The 26,096-nt window shown below is 37.6% G+C and overlaps 1 protein-coding gene across 1 annotated transcript in view; it reads right to left on the bottom strand.

Annotated features, from left to right (window-relative positions):
* The window catches only part of C7H8orf34 (chromosome 7 C8orf34 homolog), a 302,768-nt gene that overhangs the window by 104,590 nt on the left and 172,082 nt on the right, over positions 1–26,096 (bottom strand). The window contains 1 exon segment of the mRNA XM_028534036.2: positions 19,570–19,705. Coding sequence (XP_028389837.1) covers positions 19,570–19,705 — 136 coding nt within the window.

Genomic DNA, 26,096 nt, shown 5'->3' with positions numbered 1-26,096 from the left:
TAGATGAGGTCTTATTTTTTTCTTGAGTCAGTACCATGGTTCCTTGCAGAGGAGGGCATTCAAAAAAAATATTGATTAAATTAAACCAAGGTGCTATAACAGCAGCAGCTGGACTTCACTTTGTAGGAAAATCTGGTACAGAAAACAAAAAAAAACCCTATAACCACTGAGATAATAACTGAAATGTTGACATTAATCTTCTGTTTAACAAGTCATTCCCAACTACTGAAATTAAGGGTTTGGAAATCAGAAAGAAGATACCTAATTTAAGTAGCTTTGGTTTTTGTTTGATTTGGTTCACTTTAAAAAGAAAAAGTAAAAACATCTCCATGAAGTTGTTTTCACTTTTTTAAAAAAGATTTTTATATATTTATTTTAGAGAGAGGGGAAGGGAGGAAGAGGGAGAGAAATATTGTTGTGCAAGAGAAACACTGATCAGTTGCCTACTGTACCCCTCCAACCGGGAACCTGGTCTGAACCCAGGCATGTGTCCTGACCAGGAATCAAACCCAAGACTTTTCCATTTGCAGGACAACACCCAATCCCCTGAGCCATACCAGTCAGGGCTGTTTTCACTATTAAGAAATAAAATCATTTAGTAAACATGAAGGAATATTTTGATTGATCAAAAGACCACATAAGCTCTTGGGTTTGTTATTTTATTATACATGCACTTAAATACACCAATAAGGCTTTAAAAAATAGTGAAGTATCCTTTTATTTATTTTTAGAGAAATTATATTTTGATTTTGAAAGGCTTTTTATATGCTGTGATAACTATGAGTTTTATGAGTCTATTCTTTTGCAGTTAGAATTATTCTTTCTACATAAAAAAACAAATCTTTAAATAAATAATTAATACATTAACATAAATGATGTGCTGTAGTAGCTCATTCCATAAATAACACATGAATTTTGGCTTATTTTATTTTTTAAAATTTTATTAAAACTTTATCTTTTTAGAACAGTTTAATGTTCACAGAAAAATTTAGGAGATGGTCCAGAGATTTCTCACATAAAACCCCTCTCTGCACAAATGTGTAACCTCCCCCTTTATCAACACTCCCCACCAGAGTGGTGCATTTGCTGCACATTATGTACCACCATTGGAAAATTACAGTCATCCAAAGGCCATAGTCTGCATTAGTTTCACTCTTGGTGTTGTGCATTCCACGGGTTTGGACAAATATATAATGACATATATCCACCATTATGGTATCGTATAGAGTATTTGTTTGGCATTAACATCCTCTGTGCTTTGCCAACTCACAACTTTGAGCCCACTCCACCTCTGGCAACTGCAGTTCTTTTCATTGTGGCCATAGTTTTGTCTTTTCAAGAATGTAGCCTTTTCAGAATGGCTCCTTTCACTTAGTAATATGTATTTATGGTTCCTTCATGTCTTTTTATAGCTTGATAGCTCACTTCTGTTCAACACTGAATAATATTCCATTGTCTAGATGTTTATCACAATTTACTTATTCATTCACATACTAAAGGACATCTTGGTCGCTTCTGAATTTTGGAAAATATGAATAAAGCTACTATGAATAAATGTATGTGCAGGTTTATGGGTGAACATAGTTTTAAACTCATTTAGGTAAATACCAAGGAGCATGATTGCTGGATCTTATGGTTGGTGTCTGCTTAGCTTTGTAAGAAGGCATTGGATGTCTTTCATAGTGGCTTTACAATTGTACTTTCCTCCCAGCAATGAGTAAGAGTTCCTCTTACTCTGTATCCTTGTCAGCATTTGGTGTAGTCATTGTTCTGGGTTTTGGGAATTCTAAAAGGCATGTAGTGATATCTCATTGATGTATCAATCTGCTAATGACACAATCTTCCCTAACGACACATGATGCGAAGCATTTTTTCACATGCTTATTTGCTATCTGTATATCTTCTTTGATGAGGTTAAGGTCTTTGGTCCATTTAATGATCAAGTTGGTTTTGTTCTTATTGTTGAGATTTCAGAGTTCTTTGTGCAATTTGGGTAACAGTCCTTTATTGGATGTGCATTTATATCAAAGAAATATTTTGTCTCGGTATGTGGCTTACTTTCTCATTCTCTTGACACTGTCTTTTACAGGGCAGAAATTGTTTTTTTTTTATTTTAATGAAATCCAGCTTATCAATTATTTCTTTCATGAATCATGTCTTTAGTGTTTTATCTAAAAGGGCATCAGCATACTGGTGATGTAGGTTTTCTTCTGTTATCTTTAGGAGTTCTATAGTTTTGCATTTTACATTAGATCTGTGATCCATTTTTAGTTAACTTTTATGAAGGTCTGTGTCTAGATTCATTTTTCTGCATTTGGATGTCCAGTTGTTCAAGAACCATTTGTTGAAAAAATTATCTTTTCTCCATGTATTGTCTTTGCTTCTTTGTCAACGATCGGTTTATAATATTTAACCTGGTCATTTCTGGAGCTCTATTCATCTATTTGTCTAAATAAAGAATTTTCATCAATACCTTACTGTCTTGATTACCATAGTTTTATAGTAAGTATTGAAGTCCTTTAGTGTCAGTTCTCTAACTTTGTTCTTCTCCTTTAACATTATGTTGGCTACTCTGGGTCTTCTGCCTCTTCACATACCTTAGAATCAGTTTATCAATATCCACAAAACAGTTTGCTGGGATTTTGATTGGTACTGCATTGAACTTATAGATCAAGTTGGGAAAAACTAGTATCTTATAATATTGAGCCTTCCTACCCATGACCATGGTATTTTTCCATTTATTTAGCTCTTCTTTATTTTCATTCATCAGAATTTTGAAGTTTTCTTTATATAGTTATTATATATATTTTGTTAGATTTATACATAAGCATTTCATTTAGGGGAATGCTAATGTTATTGTATTTTTATTTCAAATCCCACTTATTAATTGTTGGTATTTAGGGAAGCAATTGATATTTGCATAGTAACCTGTATCTTGCCACCTTGCTATAATTGTTTATTAGTTCCAGGAGTTTTGGGGGGTTTTCTTGATGAATTGTTTTTGATATTCTGCATAGATGATCATGTCATCTGCAAACAAAGACAATTCCATTTCCTCGTTCCTAATCTAAATATTGTTTATTTTCTTGTCTTATTGTATTAGCTAGAACTTTTAAAGGACAGTGTTGAAAGGACTGATAACGGAGAATATCTTTGCCTTGTACCTGATCTTACTGGGAAAGCTCACATTTCTCACTATTAAGTATGGTGATTAGCTGTAGGGTTTTTATAGATATTCTTTCTCAAGTTGAGGAAGTCACTTCTCTTTCTAGTTTACTGAGAGTTTTTATCATGAGTGGCTGCTGAGTTTTGTCAAATGCTTTTCTGCATTCATTCATGTGATCTTGTGATTTTTCTAAGTCTGTTGCTATGATGCATTATATTAAGTAATTTCAGTGAAGTTACTTGGGCTGAAGCATTTCTGACTTTTTGGTAATTCTAAATAGCCCTTTTATTCTACCTTAAAAAGCAATATCCATTTAGATTGTATACCCCAAGGGGGCTAGGACCAAGATAGGCAAAGCAACAGCAACAAATTCATTCCAATTGGTTGCTCATCATGTTAAAGTCATGTGATAACTTATTGTGGAAATAACTAATATCATCATGTTAAAGTCATGTGATAACTTATTGTGGTTTTAACTAATTATGATAGCCACATGCCATACAGCCATACCTTTCTCTCCTCTCACACCTACATTCCCCCCATTATTACTGTTGGTGGCAGGAAAGGACAGAGTGTCTATTCTGGAACAAGGCCTGGCTAAACTCACTGCACTGCTGCTTCTGAGCTGCGTAACACTCGGTAATTTACCCAGCCTCTCTGATGTTGCCAGGATTTAATGAATTAATGTATGTAAAGTGCTTAGAAAAATACCTGACATAGAACACATTCAATAAAACTTAGCTATTATTCCAAATTTTATTAAGTCTGTGCCTCATGCATTTGCCATTATTTAATCATTCAATAATTATATGTTTTATAAGCACTGTGTCAGTGCTGGAATTACAGCAGTGAACAAAACAGACAAGATCTCTGACCTCGTGCAGCTGATACGGTACAAGGGAGTGACAGAGGGAACACAAAGTAAAATAAATAATAAGTGGTGAAACTTGGAGAAAAAAGTTGGGTAAGGAGAGAGAGGTGGAGCTGCGATCAGGAATGTCCTGCCTGATGAGATGACATTTGAAATGAAGGAACAGGTCCTGCAGAGGTCTGAGTGGAGCCCACATCTATCAGGGGAGATAGCAATTGCCAAAGATAAGCAAGACAAAGTGCACTTGACCTATTAGAGGAGCCAGATTGCTGGTCAGAATCAAGGGAAGAATGATTCAAATGATCTAAGAGAAGAAGGCATGAAGCACTGGCACGTTACGTACATTTAAGCAGGTTCAGTGTTCTTGGCAAAAAGGGAAGGAGGCCTTGGCTGTAACACATATCACCCAGCTGCCTTTATGCAACAATAAATGCTATGTGCTCTTTTGCCTTCTTCTGTGAAAACTAGGGAGTCAAGTAATTATCTCATGAATTCCTTTTAGAGAAGGTCATAAAATGGGATGATTGGATCTAAAGGACAATCTTCACTCTCCCCAATAATAGATACTTTCCTAAAATAGCCAGATAACTGGGCACACTTACTGCTGCACATTACCAGTATTAGTACAATTTAAAGTTGCTTTCCTTACTTCCATCTGTAATTTAAATCAAAACTGATCTAAGACATGCCATAAATATTTCTATATTAACTCACTTGAAGGAGTAGACTATTCATTAGACCAATGTGAATTTCATCTTGGCAGTAGATTTCTCTCCTAACCTTATGACATCACTAAATTGAACCCACATTTTCTAAGCTGAATCTATGGCAGTAGAGAATTAACTTTTACAACACAGCTTATTCCTTGAGTATCATTTTATTAGATGATGTTTTTATAAATATAAGTTCCAGATATTCTCTCCATGATAAAAACATAAGGGATATTTTATCTATATAAAAAAGTTTCTGGTTCCAACTTTGCATGATGTAAAATGTGAATTGTGTCCCGGATGGGTGGCTAAATGGGTTGGAGTATCATCCCATATACTGTTGCTGGTCTGATCCCCTGTCATAGTAAATGCCTAGGTTTTGGGTTCAATCCCCAGCTGGGATGCATATAGGATGCAATCAATTGATGTTTCTCTCTCTTTCCCTCCCAATCCCCCTCTTTTCTAAAATCAATAAATATATCCTTGGATGAGGAAAAAACAAAATGAATAAAATAAAATGTGAATTGTACCCCATCCTACAATACTTTTATGGCTAGTGGGCATGGTGAATTGTACTGAAATACGAATCTCCTAACTTAGCAGCTCCTCTGCCACCAGCAGGACATGCTATGCTGTGATCCCCCGGTGCTTTGAGGATGAATGAGGACGTCCTGGTGCACTCAAGCTTAAGGAGGGAGAAAAGGGCATCTAGTTAATGTTGTTATAAGTGAATACCTGATTATTGACACATTGTTGGGAACCGCCCTGCCTGGTATCAGAAGCTGTAACCCCCACCTAGGCTAAGGTTAAGGGAACGCCCTTGGAACCATATGCCAGCAAGGAGACAAAAGCTTATCTCCCTGGCAGGAGTGCTGCTTCTGCTGCTTCATTCATAACTGAACCCCAAAGCTTGGTTGGCTAACCAAAGATGGTTAAGATTCCCCAAGGGGGGAATGACCTAAGACAGGCACAATCACGTGATAGGCCCCCAAAAGAAGGACTTTGGGGGTTACAGCAAAAGGGGTGATGGACCCTAGCTCCTAGGCTTTGACAAAGCCTGAGTTCTCAGCGTCTGGGAGAAAATCTCCTTATCCCTTGGCTGCCTTACTTCCTTTGCTCCACCTAAGCCTGAAACAATGACAGGGGGTTGCAGCTCTGTGCTGAAAAGGGCAGATTACCCGGGTGATCAGGCCTAAGAAAGAACATGTAAATTACTGTGAAACCTTCTTTGTTTAGAATGCTCTCAGTTGAATGAGAAGGGTCCAAGGAGGAAGTTAGATTGTTCCTCAGAGTCTTACAGCTCTTTGACCCTGACTCAAAATAGACCGGCAGAGTTCCTTGTTATCTATTGCTCCTTACTTCCTCGTAATGAGTACTGTACTTTACCTGAATTATTATGCAAAACGAGCCCAATAAAAGCAGGTTTGGACGGTAAATTGGCACACTCCCCACTAGAGGGGGTGGCCATTCCGTCCCTACTTCTCCACAGAAACTAGTCTGTCTCTGTGCATGTTTTTTCTCATCTTTCCACAAGCCATCGAGCCATCGGCAGCGTTCTGTGATCACTGCTGGCTGGTGGCCCACGCATCAACACATAGTAATGCAAAATTTTGATTTCTGTTGAAGAAAAATATTCTAAAAACTTTCAAGAACTAAATTTAAAACTCTAAGTACCTGTTCAGGACAAAGTGCTGGTAAGGCTAATAAAACCTTAAGTATTCTAATTTTTTACAAAGTGGGCTGGGTAGCTCAGTTGGCTGGAGTGTCATCTCAATATGCCACAGTTGCAGGTGCCATTCCTGGTCAGGGCACATACAGAAGCAAGAGATGAATGCATGATTAAGTGGAACCATAAATTGATGCCTCTTTCTCTGTCTCTCTCTTTCAAATCAATAAACAAAAATATAAAGAAAAGCATACCTCTAAATAAATGCAATAATACTTTAAAAAATAAACACACACAAAGTGGCCCTGATCGTGTAGAATATTATACCAGGAATTACTCAATGTTGAGTCACTGATATCAAGATGATATAGAATAAGGACTCTGCTCCTCAAGTTCAGACATAATGCTGAATGCTAACTGGTGGACTCATTCAGATTCCCTCTCTGGGAATTTGTAAATAAGATTTAGTGAAAGACCTAATTGTAAAGGTCAATGTCTTACCTCAGGATGCTGTATCAAAACACCATAGACCAGGTGGCTTAAGCAACAGACATTTATTTCTCACAGTTCTAAAGGGTAAGAAGTCCAAGATCAAGTCCACCAGTAGATTCAGTTCCTGGTGAGTATTCCCTTCCTAATTTATAGATGGCCACCACTCCACTGTGTGGTCACATGACTTCTTTGTTATGTACATGTGGAGAGGGACACCTCTTGTCTCATCCTCTTCTTACAAGGGCACTCATTCCATCGTGAGGGCACTGCCATCATGAGCTCATCTAAACCTGATTACCTCCCACAGACCCCACCTCCAAATATCACTTTGGAGGTTTAAGGCTTCAACATATGAATTTGGGAGAGAGAAATATTCCATCTACAAGAGTAGAAATAATAAAGCACAAGGAGAAGACCATAAACATATGGCATGAGGCATTAAAATACTGGAGTAAGCAGACTGCCAAAAGTTGAAAGTGATTATTAATTGACAGGGTACCTTGAGAAAAGGCAGATTAGCAGGAGCCAGCAGGGGATCATGGCATGCCGTTGGGTCCCAGCGCTGTTGCTGGGCTACCAGAGAAGGTGCTGTACTCCAAATAGTTGTGAGCAACATTCCAGGTGTCAGTGAGACTGAACTATTCTGCTATTTCTTCCCAAACACCATCTTTATCTTAAACCCCCTTTATTTAAAGTAAATTCACTGAAGTTTCTGATTTTTATAACATGAAGGTAAATACTAGTGTAGCTAATTTTTTTCTAAAAATATAATTGGAATATAATTACAAATGTGGTCCTATTAAAGATATCCTGAGTTATTTCTCTTCTATATCTGCAACTGTTTCCTCCCAGAAAACCTTAGTTTTAATTCTCAGCAGGATGATAGCCCTATTAGTCTGTTTTCATGATTATCAGTGTGTGTGGAACTATTAGGTTGGCCAAAAAGTTTTGTTTAGCATTTCCCATACAATGGCTCTAGTAGTGCTTAGTTGTCTTTAACTTCATCTGAAAGTATTTCGTTAGATGGTATTGTGACAGCTGTCATATCAGCATACACTTAAAAATAAAACTATCAACTAGAACTGAAGTGTCCTGAAATATCCAATTCCCATTTCAGACTGATAAAGTCATAGTAACTGTAGGAAGAGAAGGCTTTACAAAGAAAAATCCAAACCCTAATTGCCTCCCTTACCAGTACCTAGGAGAGGTCACAGGCTCATTAAGGACTTCAAGAGGGAAGCAACAGAAAACCTTGAGAACTTATCTCAGGAAATTCTAAAATACACCTAAGAATATAATGTCACCCTCATACTTTAGAGGGACTGATACCTACACTGCAAATTAATTGTAAGGCCGTTTTATTAAACACAACTGTAGAGCTCTCAGGGATTCACGGATTATCTGTAAGGAAAGATGCCCTCAAAGAAAGAACATATGTAGTAATAACCATGAAATCTGATGAGTTTGAATTTAAATATTGTGTTTGAATACAGTATCTTGATTTGTTTTTTGGTCACATGCAGGGTAAATATCTGTGTTTATAAATATAAATGATGTGAATTAATTTTTCCACAAGTGTTTAGTGGTTATATTCAACAGATAATTAATTATAATCTTTTGTAATACAAATTGAATAACAAGAATGAATTTAGGGCAGGAGAGGACAGCATTTCTCAAAACTGGGGTTCCCTTACATTGCAATTGATAGCAAATTTTCATCTGTTAATGTGGATTCTGTAATGAGATCTTATGTATTTTATCTTTGAAAATGTAATCTCACAGATGGATACTATCAAATGATAATATTCATTCACAACCATATAAAGCAGCTTGACATCTTGTCATACAAACCATATTAGTTGTCAACAAAATAACTTTACCCAATATAATCAGGTTTTCATACAAGTGATGGTTTGCCTTGTAATTTTTAGGTTTGTTAGGAAATATAATAAGGTTTTCATGTAAGTGATGCTTTGCCTTGTAATTCATTAGGAAATATTATCAAGCCTGAAGCAAAAGCTAATTTCTACCACCACTCAGTGTTCAACAATAGTAGCTGAGGGCTAGTATTCTAATTCAGAAAACTTTCAATCTCAGACTTTAGCTCAAAAAATGGCAGGAAAACTTTGCCGCTGATAAGCCATCAAACTACTATGTAGTAGAGCAAGTCAGAATATTCAGCTTCTATTCCCGACCCAAAGTCATAGACTTGATGATGGTTAAGTCCACAGGAGCAAGTGAAATTCATCACTGACACTCCTGGCTCAATAACACGATAGGTTCAAATATTTTCCACAATGCTGTTCCAAGCAGACTATTCGTAGAGACTAATTCTTCAGTCACTTCAAACCTGGCATTGACCCCATGAATAAACAACTGAACAGCAATACTGACTTTTGTAAATGCATCAAGATCCAGGGAAATGCAGGTGAAATCATTTTATATTGAATTGTCTATCTGTGTTGCTCCCAATGTCTTCAACATTTTGAGAAATTGGTCTTGATGAAAGGCTAACAGACTAGGAGTCTTAAACAAATTTATTTTTTCCAGACACTTCAGAGAGGGTACTATGAGATTAAGTCACTAGAGTCTTTTCTATCTTCTCCTCTTCCTCAGCTCTTATACTGCTGTCAAATTCCATACACTTCAGCCATCAGGATGTGGACAGTAGGAAGAAGTAGGTCCAGAAGAAGCAGAAGGAGTACTTTGCTTTTATGCACTTATCTTGTGTGTTATTTCCAGAGAAGGGGCTCCTTTATAGAGTACACCCAACATGGATTTCTCTAAGTTGCTCTCACAGTGGTTTAGCTGCTCTCACCAATAGCCAGTCTTTGCAGGTTTATATAGAAACCATCAGTCAGAGCAGGCGCATGTGGATTATGGAGAAGCCCCCTTTCATGGCTAACATAGGTGTAGCACTGCAGTTTCCCACCCAGGCCCAAGCAGGAGTGCCCAATCCATGGCCCCCAGACCATATGTGGCCCAGGATGGCTATGAATGCAGCTCAACACAAAATTGTAAACTTACTTAAAATATTGTGAGATTTTTTGTAATTATGTGTCACAATGCATTTAATGTGTGGCCCAAGACAACTCCTCTTTTTCCAGTGTGGCCCAGAGATGCCAAAATGTTGGACACCCCCAGACAGCATCTGGGCAGCAGGGTCTGGGGTTCCAAGGAAGCAGCGGAGGCGCCAGTCTTAGGACCTTTTGATATGGTTCTGTCTGAGTTAAAATTTTCAAACAAATAATTCTGTTTTCCTCTTAACAATTTTAAGCTCAGAAAGAACTATTTAATTTTAGGTTAACTAAAAAAAGTCATAGTCAAAAGAATTAAAAAGTGACTTGGGCTGAAGTTTAGGGGGTCTAAGCTGCCAAAGCCTAGATAGACTGTAGAAAACGTGAGGAGAATGACTATCTTCCTCCTTCTTATCAAATAAACACAGAGTTTTAATCTTATTGTCTGAAAGGCCCCTCCATATGGTCAAAATCAAGGCATTTGTATTAAATGCCTTTTAATTTGCAATGAGGAGAAATCATTTTGTAATGAAACTGGATGACTTATTGGCTTACTTTAATATTAAGACAGCAATTATGTGTTTTACTTTGTAGTAATTGTTATAGTTATTGCTGAATGTAGTACTGGAAATTTGGGGAATGTCATTTGAGTTCATGTAAAAGTTTAGATTTCTGCATTAAGATTTAACATATAGCTAAAGCTTTATGTAAATATGATATAAAGTATGAGATTTTATTGAAATGTATTGCAATTAAAATGTGAATAAATACAAGCACCACTATATTTTATAAATGCTTCTAGAAAATCCAGATAATCTGAATATCAAATATTTAGAAAATTGTTCATGAAAACTTTTGAAGTGTGGTCTATAGGTATCATAACTGACACATTTCCCAGTTACTGGCTTACACTTATATTTATTACAAAGTAAATTTTGGTTTTTGACCTATAGGTCAAAAGAATTTTAGGTAAAACTTCAAGCGTGTTTATTTACTTGTATTGTTCTTTGGCACCTGTATAAGAATGTATAAAGCATATATAACTCAAGGTATTTTCACATATTCCTGTGGAAAAATAGGAGATTTTGATGTTCATGGGGGAAAAAACTGAAAAAAATCATTGGATTTTTATGTAATATAAACTGATATGTTTGATTATATCAGAAGATGTACTTGTGGATTAAAAAAAGTAGAATTATAAGTTTTGTAGAACACATCAAGATTTAGTACAGTTAAAAACAGTATTGAATGAATGAAGGCATTATAATTTCAAATTACTGGAAATTAAAGAATAACATTAAACAGAATCTTTCATTCAGGCAAAAATCATATACGTGAATCTTGTATGTACTAAGTATTGAAGCATTGTGGATATACAAGATGATAGTGAAATAAAATGCTGTTACATAATCTTAGAATGATTTTTCACATCTCTATTAAAAGCTGTGTACTCTTCTTTCTTAAAGTAATTGACAGCCTCTACAAAGAGAAGATTAGTAGTTAACAGCAGAAGCCCTTTAGGATGTTAGAATGTTTAGCAACGGTGTCAGATTAAAGGTGAACTGAACGGTGGAATTGACTGTTCCCCAACGCGCATTACCACACACTATTCATTACCGCACCGGGAAAGAGACAATGAGTGACCCTGTGGGGTCTAAAACAAGTAACTTCACTGCAAATCATCAGTATAATCAATGTGAACCTAAAGTAAATGGAAACATAGGATTTCTAAAATTAATTCAGTAGTTTTATTGTTTGCACAACTTTGTGCAGAGTATTCCAAAGGTCTTACTGCAGTTGTAAGCTTTAATAATTTAAAACTATACTAGGAATGTCAAGATACCCTCTATTTTTGTCTGTGATCTATTTTCTGGAGTTGTCAGTACAGCAAATAAATAACTGTATATTTTGTTAGAAATAAAGATTTTTCAGTATAAAAGAAATGAAATTTCAATGATAGAACCAAGAATTTACGTAAGAATGCTATACTGTTCTAATTGTTTTATAAATATCAATATGAATTTATGCCTTATAGACATTTACTTAATGAAATACATTTCTGTTCTCACCTTTTTCAGTAAAATGGCCAAAATGCTTCTGCTTTTTTAACTAAGTTTATGTTATATTTTAATCCTATGTTGTTACACCAATGATCTTCACAGCATCTTCACCAGGAGTAGATTCAATCTCAAGGTATCCCTTCTTTCACTCATTCATAAGAAGCAACTCCTCGCTTATTAAAGCTTGACCATAAGACTGCAGCAATTCAGCAACACCTTCAGGCTCCACTTCCAATCAGAGTTCTCACATCTGCAGTTACTTCCTCCACTGAGGTCTTGAGATGCTCAGTCATCCATTAGGGTTGACATCTACTTCTCCCAAACTCCTGGTAGTATTGATATTTTGACCTCTTCTTATGAATTATGAATGTTCTTAATGGCATCAAGAATGGTGAACACTTTTCAGAGGTTTTCAATGAACTTTGCCCGGGTCCATCAAAGGCATCGCTATCTATGGCAGCTATAGCCTTACAAAATGTATTTCTTAAATAAGACTTAAAAGTCAAAATTACTCCTTGATCCACAGGCTGCAGAAAGGATGTTGTTGTTAGCAGGCATGAAAACAACATTAAACTCATTGTCTTGGGTGACCAGGTTCAATGTCAATGAACAGTAATATTTTGAAAAAAAAAAAAAAAGATTCCCCCTGAGCAGCAGTTCTCAACCATGGCCTTAAAATATTCAATGAACCAGGTTGTGAACAGATGTGCTGTCATCCAGGCTTTGCTGTCAGGCGCCACTCAAAGACAGGGCTATGTTCTGAGAAATGTGTTGCTAGGCATTTGCTTTGTAGTACACATATGTATATGTAAGCTGGCACATGCACAGACTGGTAAGGAAAGTATCATCAAAACCCTTTTATGTATGTAGGTAAAAATCAACAAAAATTGTCCTTAATATTTTACTCCTTAAACCCTTGTGACCTTGTCATAGACCTTCAATTTTCATTTTTTATTCTGTTTTGCTGTGCACATAATGTGATTTCCCTGATTTCAAATGTATATTCAACTTCTTTGAAATGCGATCATTTTATCTTAAAACAGAGCTTTCCCCCCCAGAGTAGACTGCTCAAAACAGAGCTAGCCACTCCACCACACTAAGATCCCATGGGCAGAAATGATCACCCCATGTTGCAAGTGGGAAGTTGAAGTTTAGAGAGGCTAAATGATTTCCTAGAGTTATTCAGTGGCCAAACTGAGAATCCCACTTTGGCCTCTCTTGTTCTAAAGCTCCAGCTCCTCGTCACACAACAAGAAAATAGCTTTTAGGTTGTATGTGTGTTCACGTGCATGCATGTGTGTTCAAGCACCTGTCTCCCTTATGAACCACAATTACTGAAAGACGTGGGGATGGGGAGAATCTTGCATTGATTTATAAATAAAAGAAAAGCTATGAAATTACTGTATTAAGAACTAATGAAATGATTCCCAGCTTCAGACTGATGTTTATTGCTCTCATTTGTTTCTTCATGCAGATCATGAATTAATAATAAAAGGCACATATCAGTATTGCCCAGGGTGTGGATGTTTCCCACGACAATAACCCTGTAAAATAACCATCACATCTGGCATAACCTGGCCATCCCACCATGCTTTATTTTTCCCACGGCACTACCACCAACCTGACACTTTAGGTTGCACTTATTTGTTTACAAGTCTTTTTCCAGCTAGAATGTAAGTCCCTAGGGGTCAGCGGTATTCATTTTTATTTTCTGAGCTTATCATAGTACTTGACACAGAATGTATGTTCCATAAATGTATTTTGGTTCAAATTAAAAATTTTGCCACTTAAAACATGGCCATAGGTGCTGCACTGTAGTCATTACTCAAGCGGGACCTTTTAATCTTCTAGAAGTACAAAGTCAATTTTATGAAAACTTTTAACTTTAAACAAGGGATAGCAGTCATTTTTTGTCTTTATCCATTTTCTTTTATGTCAGTTTTGCTCCTCTTTCCTTCCAATGGGAACTTGCAGAATTTAAACTTTATACAAATAGTTGGGACCAAAGAAAGAAATGCATAGGGAAGAGAAACAATATAATGCATGTTTAATTATGCCAGTTTCCTCAAGTCAACTAGTAAATCCTAAGATAGGCAGTTTGAAATTAATTCACGTTTACAAGTTTTGATATTTGTCTTTTTTTCAGCATGCCATCACCGATGATGATCTGCTTTGGCTTTATCTAGTCAACACACAACTAAACTCAGTATTTTAACATCATGTTAGTTAAGAGAAATAATGAATACTTTTTGGTACAATGACTTGAAGCAAGTCAGTTAAAAATCAGCAGGCTATTTGGAAACAAGTAGCTCCTTGCGCTCTCATGCTATAGTTTCTGAGCCAGTATCACTGCATGCTCTCCATAATCCAATTTCTTTTAAAATGGCTTTCAGTTCCTTTTTTGTGCGCTATTGATGTTAAGCATGAGTGAATGCAAACTCTTGCACCATCAAAAACAAACATCATCTCACCATCAGGAATGAACTGGCAGAAATCCACAAAAACAAGGTTTAACTCCTCAGACTGGCAGTGAGTAGACAGAATTAATGGGTGGTCTTTCCAGAAAAATGACTTATAAAGTTCTTTGGTGCCTTGGTATCAGCATTTGTCTTTTTATTTTTATTTTAACTGTTATCTTAAAACTAACATTCAGGATATTTAATAGAGAAATTTAATTTCGAACTCACAATTTTATAAGCTACTCTTTTTTTAAACCATAAAAGTTTTGGGTAACTTTTTGACAATTCCGGGTAAATTGGGGTATTGCCCTACCGACCCTCTGCTCTTTGGTTAACATGACAGTGTGATTCCCAGGCCACAAAACAAAAAAAAACCTTGTTTTGCCTGTACCATTAAAGGATCTGTAGCTATGTTGGTGGAACCTATTAAAAGCCAAGCCAAGACACTCAGTGAATATGTTAAAAATTCTACCTTGTCCTGAATAAGATCGTCACTTATAAAAGGACAATGTTATATACTACACAGGAAATTTTTTATTTAAAGTCATAGTTTTATAATGACTTCTTCCCCCTATCATTTGAGAGGTAGAAATGAGATATTCTGGTTTAAAATCTTAATGAATCTTGGTGGTCACATATCTATTACCCATGCATTTTTGCACCTTCCAGGAGATGTCATTTCTGTTTAAATCACACAAGTTATAGCAATGTCCACATCAGATGAAAGTCACCAAGAATTATGAGAGTAACACTACCCTGGAGAATTTACAGCTTAAAAATACAAACTTTCATCCATCTGTGTTTTTTAAAAACTTGTAAAATATGTATTAAAAATTCTGTGATTTTATTTCTTGTAACTATGCCAATTAATAAACATTTTGACATTGGTGATATTTTAATCACTTTGTTGCTCATAAAACCTTACAGAGCAATTTAATGTGGCTGAACTCCCTTGTCCTGATGTCTTGTAAAGTGGAAGTCCCTCCAGTGGTCCTGTATATCTGACATCCCCCAACTCTTCCCTGTAGAGTGAATGAGTCTCATTACAGATCATGTCTTCTAAGTAGGTTCTGAACGCAGAGGACTCTGTGGCCTTTGGCTGTATGCCCTCAGCTTTACAGAGCAAAAATGTCCTAGACATACCATATGCACACTCACTTCAAGCTACTGTGATCCCATAAGTAGCTCATGAGTATGCAGTATTTGAAAAAGAGATGGAGGAAAATGACCATCTAACGTGTAAACTGCACCTTTTTACCCCAATCTGATCATTGATGGGGTCTTTGCAGAAGCTCTGAACATCACTTGAGTCTCACTGACTCTATACTGAGGTCATTGAGAGTATCTTGGGGCTAGAGTATTATGTCAAGATCACAACACATCCAGATTCCTTCACTTTAACACTCTAACAAACAACAGACAAACAATGTCTCCACCTTACACTGTTTTATTGAACACAGGAAATCCTGGGTGGTGGGCCACAGTTTTCTCCCCAGTCAGAAGCCTAAGGCAGGAAAAAGTTCCTGAATCTCAGGAAAACGAGGTTCTTTTTTTCCTCGATACTTGAGCACTTTCATGTGGGCCTCTTAAAAAGACAGGGAAAAATAGCTCAAAGCATTTAAAACTACCTAAGTATTGACATGGTAGTTATCCCAGTGAGTGAGAAGAGGAGGAAACCTGTCCCCTGAGAGGCTTGCACTGTGAACACTTCGCTAGCGGCCTTTGCAGACATTATCCTGTCCAGTGCTCTGAAGCCTCCTTAGAAATTATCTCCAGGATTGCATGAGATCCATTTCACAAAAGAAGGATCAGATTTTATGAATATTTGCATAATTTTCCCAAGATGACACACGAGGTACTTTAGAGCATGGCCATTAGATAGATCCCTCTGTCAGACTTCAGAAAAGGTCGTCTGCTTTCTGCCTTTGTTGTAAAGCCTTGAAAGGTCTTGGTAAGTGCTTGATACAACTTAACATTAATCATCCTAAACTTTCTTATCGATTAGCTCCATACTGTTTCTAATCCAGTAAGATTTGGAATGAAATCCTGATCCCAGTTCCAAAGTCCAATGTCCAGCTTTCCACATGAAGCCTGCATTATTTCTCACAGGCCTCTTCCAGGCCAGTAGCAGCGCCCACAAAGAGAGCAATGGGAATGACCACCGTTCTGTAAACGAAGCAGTCATTTTCTCCATGTTGGCTTAGTTTGCAGAGCTGGATTTCTGATCAACTCCCTCTGAGTTCTGAGAGATAGCCTGGCTACCACAAATCCCGGCCCATAACCTAGTACCCTGAGACAGTGCGACCTGCTGATCTGCGTCTTCTGGGCACCAAATCCTCTCAGTGGCCTGGCCAAGCTCCTCAGTCTGCATTCCTCCAGTCCTAACACACTGCTTGTCTTTGGGGTTCCAATGTTTCTACAAATCAGAGGTTATAGACAAGGGCCCATAGACTCCACACAGGTGATATAAATGAGTAAAGGTGGAGGGACAACCTGAGGTGAGCTAGAGCAGGGTTGGTGGGCTTATGGCTCTACAGGGGAAAGCCACTAGCATGTAACCCTTTGAGAATGGGGGTCCAGTGTTATCACCTTTATGGATTTTTAATAAAAGATAAAAATCCTAACTTTTCTGTAAAATTGGTAACTAATCCAGTGGTATTTTTAAATACTACGTGAACACGTAAACCTGGATACTACCCACAGTCCTTCAGTTTATGATTTCTGCCTCAGATAATTGTTCAGCCTTGGCTTAAAGGTATTATTCTCACAGACTGAAAAGCCTTACTTGCAATAGGAGAGGTGAGTCAGCAACATAAATTGATCCTTTAGAATTAATTATGGAAATTCTGATAACCACATCAATGCATTGCTGAAGTAGTCTACAGCAACTAATATCAGGAGATATTTCTCTATGAATCTCTCATGTTTCTACATGTCCTGTGAGCAGAGACACCGTCAACCTTTGCTTCAGACAATCTGTTCAGGAATGTTTACGTAACAGGCAGCCTTGGAAGAGAGATGGAGAGTCTCTCCCTAGAGCAGTGCTGACTTCCCATTGTAAAATATTCATGTCTCCTAAACTCAGGGTTCCTCTCATACACTGCAACCTACTGCCCTACTTGTGTCAGTCTGTGAGAGTTGAGCCTCAGGGATCCAGTGAAAATGCTAATACACTGACAACTGTCACTGTGCTTACTAAGTCCTTGGTCTCTGAGCCAGGACTTTCATGTCCTCTGTGTGCATCTATAATACACTGCAGACTGACATGTTAGATTGCAAATAGGGTAAAATCTCAGGTCCTTCATAGTTCTTGACAGTTGATATTAGTTTTTCTTCCTCCCTAAACTCTGGCTATAGCATGTACTCAGAAATTAAAAGCCTACTGCCTTCTATATTGGTTACTACATTTCCCTGAATCACTATATCTCTATCTTGCTTTTGAAAGTACAACATTACTTTATGCTCCATCAAAACAGTCAAGAGCTCCATCATTTCAAACACCTAAATCTTGGCCTCCATCTTTGCCGTGAGAAAATAGCTTGGTGTTGAGCAATAAAACCAAATGACTAAGCAAACAGGCTGTCAAGCTATACTGCCTGTGTTTGAAACTACTGCCACCTACTGGCTGTGTTCCCTTAGACAAATTATTTAATCAACTCATCCCTCAGTTTCCTTATCTATAACATGAGAATAATAATAGTAACTAACTCCCAGCATTATTTGAAAATTAAATGAGTTTTTATGTGCTTAGAATAGCATCTGGTACATATTGAGAAGGCAATGTGACTGATTACTCAATTTAATATTTTTTCAATAAACTCAGTAAAGGGCTCACCTTAAAAGCAGGCTGTTTGTAATTTACGGTCTAATTCTATCACTTGGAAGATGAATGGTAAATAATTCAGGGATGTGTATGTGCTTGGTCCTTTCTAAACTCAAATCCTCAAAAGTTTAGAGATGTATTATTTCCCTTTTGAAAAACCAACACCTCCCATTTCAATCTTCTCCAAATGACATGAAAAACCAAGCACCTACCCCTCTCCAGTTGAATTGTAAATGGACAAATGTGTACAAGACGTACAAATGTACAAATAAAGGTTTCATTCAGAACGTCAAACCACTCTTTCGTGCATGGCCTTGTATACTCAGGATGCCTAACTCTCATCACACAGATATTACCAGTTTTCTTCACAGCGGTAACCAAAACCTCAATTCACCCAAATATCACTTGTCTGAAGCAACGTTTCCATGGGTGTTCTCACTGTGCTATGGCACAATTAAAATAAAAATTCCAAAGGGGTAAAAGAGAAAGAGGAAAAGCTACAAAAATCTGATTTGATTTTCCTGCACTCTCCCCCTCCCCATTTCCAAGGAGCTAATCCCCTCTCCAAAAGTACAATAGAATAGCTAGACTTAAAGGAAAGGAGATAAAACTGGCCGCCAGCGCATTGTTCCTGCTAATCTGCGCCATTTACATAAGGGTTAGAAGGCTTGTTTTATCATTTAAACAGGCTTAAAAGCCTCTTTGCAAATGAGACTTAGTTCCTACAAAGGAACGAATTCTAGCTATTGGGTGAGTTTCTGCTGGACCAGCACTGGGAGCTGACTTGGCAGTAACTTAAGCTACTTCTTTGGCCACATACAGTCTATGCAAAGATTGCTTCCAGCTGCCAAAACTGAAAAGCGTCAAGCTGATTAAATTCTTTCCAGGAGGTGAATGGGATAAGGAGCAGGTTAAGAGGCCAATAATATTAGATCTTAGACTGTACCTGGGCTAACTTGTGCTCTGTGCAGGTGTTTTTAAAAGTGGCTTTGAACTTTTAGAGCCCCTTGAATCTTCCTTTTTGAAAGGGAATGGAAGGGAAGCCCGCAAATGCAATTCAGAAACAGAAAGACTTAAAATAGTCTTAAACTGTAAGCTGAAGGCAATCTAAACTCTTTGATTAGTTGTTGGTCTGAGTGGTGCTGAGCACAGCAATAAATGGCAAAACAAACTCTCCTGCCAATGTGAGCACAAGATAACTACAAGGAAAAGTTTTCTTTACACCAAGTACAAGCTTTGCCTCAAAACTGTAGCTTTTGGAATTAAAATCACATTTATATATACTATACCCATGAATTGTTTTACCTGGCACACCTTGAACAGATGTTCAGTGTGACCTTGGCCTGAGGTTCAGCAGGGTGAGTAGCACGACCTTGGTTAAATTTGCTCCCAGAAGGTACCAGAGTAGTTACTCCCTCCATTCTTAAATCATCAAGATCCTCTGTAACAATACAAGCAATTACAGAGAGAAAAATTAATTTTAATAGTATTAGGGAGAATAGTCCATGTGTGCAGGTGTCTGCAAGCAGTTTGTAAAATAAAACATTACACATTTCCGCTTTGCAATAATCTTACCTCATGCATCAATTATTTTTTAATCATTTCTAGATGTAGTTGGAGACAAATTATATGAGAAGATTTACAAGAAGCCAGACCGCAACCTCTGCAGCAACTGGCCCCAAGTGGTTGGGACTTAGTCAATGACTACCAGCTTCCCTGTTTTTGTCTTTGCTTCCAACTCAAAACCAACCAGAAAAGGACAAATACGTTCCCAAACTGGTTACATAACATCCTTTGCTTCTAATTAGCTTGCCTTCTGCTTCCTCATCCAACAATCTCCAACCAGGACATACCTGAAGCTTTTTCTCTTTCCCCATTCTAAACCTTTCCTTCATGTCTTCACCTGGGGAAGGCAACAGCATACTGGGATAGTTGGGTCCCAGCTGTTCTCTGAAGTCCCTTCCTATGTTTCCCAGATTCTCAATTAAGACTTAAAATATCTAAGTTTCCCTTGTAATTCAGTCTTGGTACAGTAGTACATGATCTCCTGCTTTATTCACAGAACAAGGAATCTTATCAAAGGGATTTCATTTACTTACTCCTAGGCTTAGTAAAAAAAATACATAAAATTTCAAAAGATAAATTATAACTTTGTCAAAACCTAATCCATTTCTGAGTTTATAACTGATACAAGGAAGGCGATCGCTGGATAAGGCTGTAGAGGATGCAAACACCTTAGCCCTCTCATAAAACAACTGAGAGGATTTCTGTTCTTACCTAATACTGTAAACAGCAAGTGTCAAATTTCCTGAGACTGTGACAACTCTTAGTCTAAGTCATGAACTGACCTTCTGTAACCTGAGAAAGGACTGTCAACAGAATCCTTCCTTAGGCATCCCCACCTAAAACTCCTCTCATCTACAGGAGCAATCTGGGCAGGGCCTTAGGGATTTAACTCAATTTCCTAGGAGTCATCAAAAACTCAACTCCTTGATGTGGCCGCAGAGGCTTATTCCCTTGTGTTAGGGAAAGAGCTGCCACTTCAAAATTCTCCTTAAGTAGTTATACGCTCTGCTCTTGGTCTCACGGATACCCATGCAATACCGACATCACTATTGCCTGAGAACATCCAGCACTTCTCAGCTAATTAACTTCTCATGAGACTGTGTTAGCTCTGAGGGAGCTCTCACATCACTCTTCACCACTGCAACACCCTGATCCTACCAGAAGAAGGGAACCTCAAAATTTTCTTATACCAGTTAGGGAACTTGTCTACCTCACTCAGTTTTTTAAGAACTCCCATTGAAAACTTGACATACTATTATTTTTTGATAGCTCATACATCAAAACTTGAAACTATACTGGAATGCAAAGTGTTGTAACCCTTTGTATTACAACACTTACTTGAGCTTGTCAATTAGCCAAAGACCACAGAATAATATATACAGGAATGCTTTTTTTAAAGCATTATAATATATAATATACGAGAATAATATATATATAGGAATCCTTTTTTTTTAAAAAAGATATGAGTTTGGGATGCTTTGGAAACAAAGGTGTTTTCAAATCTGCTGAAAACCTACCAAAAGTGAGTAAGTTGTTTAAGACATGTTTAGGTACTCTCCTTCTTCATAAAGATGTAGCTATTATAAAAGTTAGAGCTCATGAAACAATAAATAATAATGAAGCTAAAGAAAATACTTTAGTAGATCATTTTACTACACAAACAGCCTTAACCAAAGTTGCCATGCTATATGTAAAGTCTTAATGGATAAGAAACTACTATGAATATCAACATTTAGATGGTTTCAAGTAGAGAGTAGCTAAATTTCTCTATGAAACTACTCATCATAGCATAGATGAATTGGTTACTGAGTGAAATCAACATGGCTAGGGAAACTTTCAAAGATAGTGGAGGTCAATTTAAAGTCATGTGTCCCTTGTCAACAACATAATTCTAGAAAAGCTAGAAGGTGGGATAGGGCCAGGAACAAAGCTTCAAGGGCCCTTCCGATAGCAGGTGAATTTGATGCAGCTCCCATAATCTGTAAGATTTTAATGTTTCAGTTATTATATGTCTGTTTTCAGGATGGGTTGAAACATCTCTTTGGCAAAAAGCTACAGTCTTTATAGTTGCTAAAAAGCTGTCTGATTCTTGGTTTTCAATTTTGGGAATACAGGCTTTTATATCGAGAACCCAAGGTACACACTTCACAAGAAACATAAAAAAGAACTCCTCACTCAGAAACCTGAAACCATGATGCTCTTACTACCTACAAACTTCTGGAGAGGTGGCAACAGTAACATTCTTAGATGAATTTAATGAAACTTTCAGAAACACTTGAGCTCCCACAGGCAAAGGTAGTCCCACTGCCTTGGGGACACATTGTTTACGTCTCTATGAACCGGTGACCGGAAGGCCAGTGTGCTTCAGGATTTTACTGTGATACTTTACCCTCTGTACTCAGACACTTTAAAATATTGTGAGACACCCACGTGCCACACCCAATCCTGCCACCAAAAGTTAGGGTCACACTTAAAATATCTTTAGCAGCCTCTTCATGACATTCAACTATAAGATTTTGTCTGTTAGAAGGTACCTCTGATAAAGACTGCTCTTGAACCTCATGAAAGGGATTTTATCGAATACTATTAACAACAATGACAGAAGTAAAGCTTTCTGGAGTAAATCCTTGTGCTTCACATTTCACAACTAAAGATGCAGTCTAGAATTAGGAAAACAAAAAGGCTACTATAATAGGGGACCTCAAACAGGATTCTGCAGAATAATCATGACCTCAGAGAGTGGACAGCTCCTGCCCAAGATGTTGGATAAAAACCCCTACTAATTACTTACCCCTACTGATTACTTCTAATCATTATGCTCATTCTCTGTAGACTCCTGGGTGTTGTCCACCGTGATGGCCCTTTTTCCCTCTTCTGTTCTGTTCTTATTAAATTGCTAGATTGGAGCATATTCATTCTAACACCAATCTCAGATTATCCAGCTAATGTAAGGCCTTGGTTCCAACACCATGTCATGAGCCACTGCATTTAACCTGGGTACCTGTGTGTTCCCAACAGACACCACTTCCTTTGCAGCCAGGATAGCTGGGCTTGCTTCCCTCACGTACTCATGCACTTTCGGAATACTATTACAAAAACTATCTGTATACAGGCACCCTAATTCTATAAATCATCAAACTGGAAATTATAATTCAGATGGGAGCTCCAAATGAGACTACCTTGATTATTCAGGCACTTTACCTGGGGGAGTTTCGGAGTCATTGTTTATGCAAACAATCAAAGAAGTGTTTCCAATAATAGAAATCATACAAACACAAGACTCTAAGACGTGTATCATTTTAACTCTGACAGAAGTTATAAACAATGTTACCCGTCCCCTAGGTGAAATACAGATCACTTAATTCCTGGGCAAGAGCAGTGATGAACAATCTGGATTTCATGTTTACTAGTCATGGTAGTATCTGTGCCACTGCTAATACTTCCTGCTGTAATTCAACTCACCAAAACAGGTGTGGCAGAAAAGTTACATAGCACCTTAAGGAAAAAGCTACCTGGTTTTCCTAAGATTAATCCTTATTACCTGTGGGATTCTTTTCTTGGCCTTGGTCAAACTTTTCAGAATTTTGGTTCTGAAGCATCTTAAATGGACTTTTAATTGAATATGTTTTTACCATAGTGGTCGTGATGTCAGGCTATTGAATGTTATCATCGTAACCTTAATCTTAGTGCTAATACAGGTCTTAAAAGCTTCTGTACAGCACCGCCTCATCAGGTGCTCACTATGATAATACAGCCTCGAAAAGCTCAAGAAGCTCTTGTGATAAATACAATTGACTATGGAGACAAGTGAATACTCCTCAAGTGGTAAAGATCTGGATCTCTAATCTTACCTTTTGGCCAATTTCCTGTGAGAAAGGGAAGAACCAAAAGAGGGAACTGAGAGACTGAATACACAAACACCCAACAGACAGATCACCTATGATGTTAGAACACTGACCTACAACCTCTGCTGGAATTAACCAGGGAGGCCAAACCACAATCTCTGCAACAGTTGGCCCAAAACGTTCAGTACCTGGTGAATATAGGCCAGCTTCCCTCCTTCACCCTGATTTCCAAATCAGAGCCAACCATAGAAAGCCAAATATGCTCCCAAAGCCTCCCCCGAGCCTCCCTGTGTCAACTTCTAATCAGAACACACCTCCAGCCTCTCCCCTCCTGCTTAATTTTGTCGTTATAAAGCTTCCCGACTTTCCCACCTGCCTTGTGTCTCAGGCAAATGCAAGTGATGGGGGGTGACTGCCTTGTTATAGGAAGCTCTGAATAAATAACCTCTGCTTATTCTCATTTAAATGGTCTTTTCATTCATTTCCTTAATTGCAACCTTCAAATATATAACGGTTTCTGACATGGAAGAGGTATCACGGTTCCTGATGTGGCTTCAGAGAAGAAATGGGTCTAAGAAGAGGAAAAGTTATTTCTGAGTGGACATAACAATTCTCCTACATTTGTAGGTATAATGGCACATTGTACAGTGCTATGTGGGAGATGTGGGCATCCCATCCATGGAGTATTTAAAGCAGGGGCTGGATACTTATTTATAGTGGACGGCTTAGAAGTGTGCATAACCATTTAACTACGTGATCTCTACAATGGAGTCCAAACTTAAGCTTCTTTCATACTTTCTCATTAGTATTCTTTGATGGATTTAGGACATACCTGATTGTGATAAAAAGAGGGAACTGAATGTTTAAAAGTAGATTGTTTGCGTAAATGAAACAACAATCTCTTGGAGGCCATATTACTATGAATTACACCAAAAAGTTGCTTCCTCAGTTTTATTTTTTGAGCTGCAGAGCACGCCTCACTGACTTATTAATGAGGTGAGTACTGAGTTATTCCACACTGACATAAAGAAATTATGTGGTTTATTCTGCACTAGGGAGCAGACGTGATGGCTACTCCTTACTTTCAGGGTGAAACCCTCACTGTCTACTTGCCTCTGTACTGTTTTTCTACCAATAAGATAAAGAATAGGGGTATGGAGCTTCATGGTAATTATCTAAACATTTGTAGCTTGCTTCACATATGTAGAGAAACTAATGACATGGATTTTATGACTGTGTTTCTGAACATTTCCCAGCCACCTCATCCCCATCTGGGTCTCACTTCTTTTTATCCAGCCCAGAATAGCTGTCACAGTGTGTGTGTGTGGGGGGGGGGGGGTGGGGAATGAGAATCCTAGAGCAAGAAGCCTTCTGGAATTCATTTGCTTATTCACTGAGACTTCAGGTTGCTGTAAGCTGAAACTCAGCAACCGCTATGGCTGTGAAAGTGTCAGATGCAACTGTGATGATGGCAGTGAAATTGGCTCCCGTGGTCTTAGGAGAGGTCTTACTCAGGTGCATATCCATTCCTTCGTTCTCTCTTCACCAATAGTCGTTCTCTCAAGGAAGAGCAGTGAGCTTCCTTACCGAGTGCTGAAGGATGATCCAACTATAAACACTCTTACACCCTGTCTAGTCCTGGAAGGGAACTGATAATCTATGCTTAGTTTACAAAGAACAAAAATAAAATACAGATTTAGGTCTTGATAGTTCCACTTACTTAATAACTTTAAAGGGAGCAGATGTCTAGGATAAAATAAGCAAGAAAAAGAAACAGAAATGCCTAAACTTAGACAATTTTGGAAAGTTTGCATAAATTAAAAGAGAAGAGAAAAACAAATTAAAGAATCTGAGTAAGAGTCTACCTGAGGAATGTTTAATGCTGGGAATGTCAAGGGAGAAAATGCCAGGAACATCTTTAAATACGAAACTTAGAATCTTAGAACATTAATGGTCCCTCCCTCCCTCCCTGCCTTCCTTCCTTCCTTCCATTTCCTGGGGCTTCTTTCCTGAGTAAAATATTTTTTATGATATTCCCCCACAATACCCAGTCCAGTGCTATAAGTAGAGTAGATATTGACCCTTTTTGGTGGTAGATACAAATTTAGTATAAGAAGAGACTCTGGCCACCTAGAAAATTCTCTGAAGCAAACAAAAATACTTTTTGTTAACCAAAGACCCTCACAATTCTTAAAGTAAACATGGTATAGAAGTATTATATAAAAATTACCTGATGAGGATTTAAAAAATGCAATACTTGCTTTATTTTGATACTTTGAAATCAAACTATCTAGTGAATGATAATGTGTAGTTAAGGACATAGAAAAGTATTATATAATGTGATCAGCCCTATCCCAGAAAAAAACAAAAATAAACATTTTCAATGTTATGGAAAACAAATAGGAAAGCAACTAACTGAGG

Source organism: Phyllostomus discolor, chromosome 7 (assembly GCF_004126475.2).
Source record: "Phyllostomus discolor isolate MPI-MPIP mPhyDis1 chromosome 7, mPhyDis1.pri.v3, whole genome shotgun sequence".
In the NCBI taxonomy this organism is placed as follows: Eukaryota; Metazoa; Chordata; class Mammalia; order Chiroptera; family Phyllostomidae; genus Phyllostomus; species Phyllostomus discolor.
Note: the sequence above shows the minus strand (reverse complement) of the source record. Positions and strands in the feature narration are given on the sequence as shown.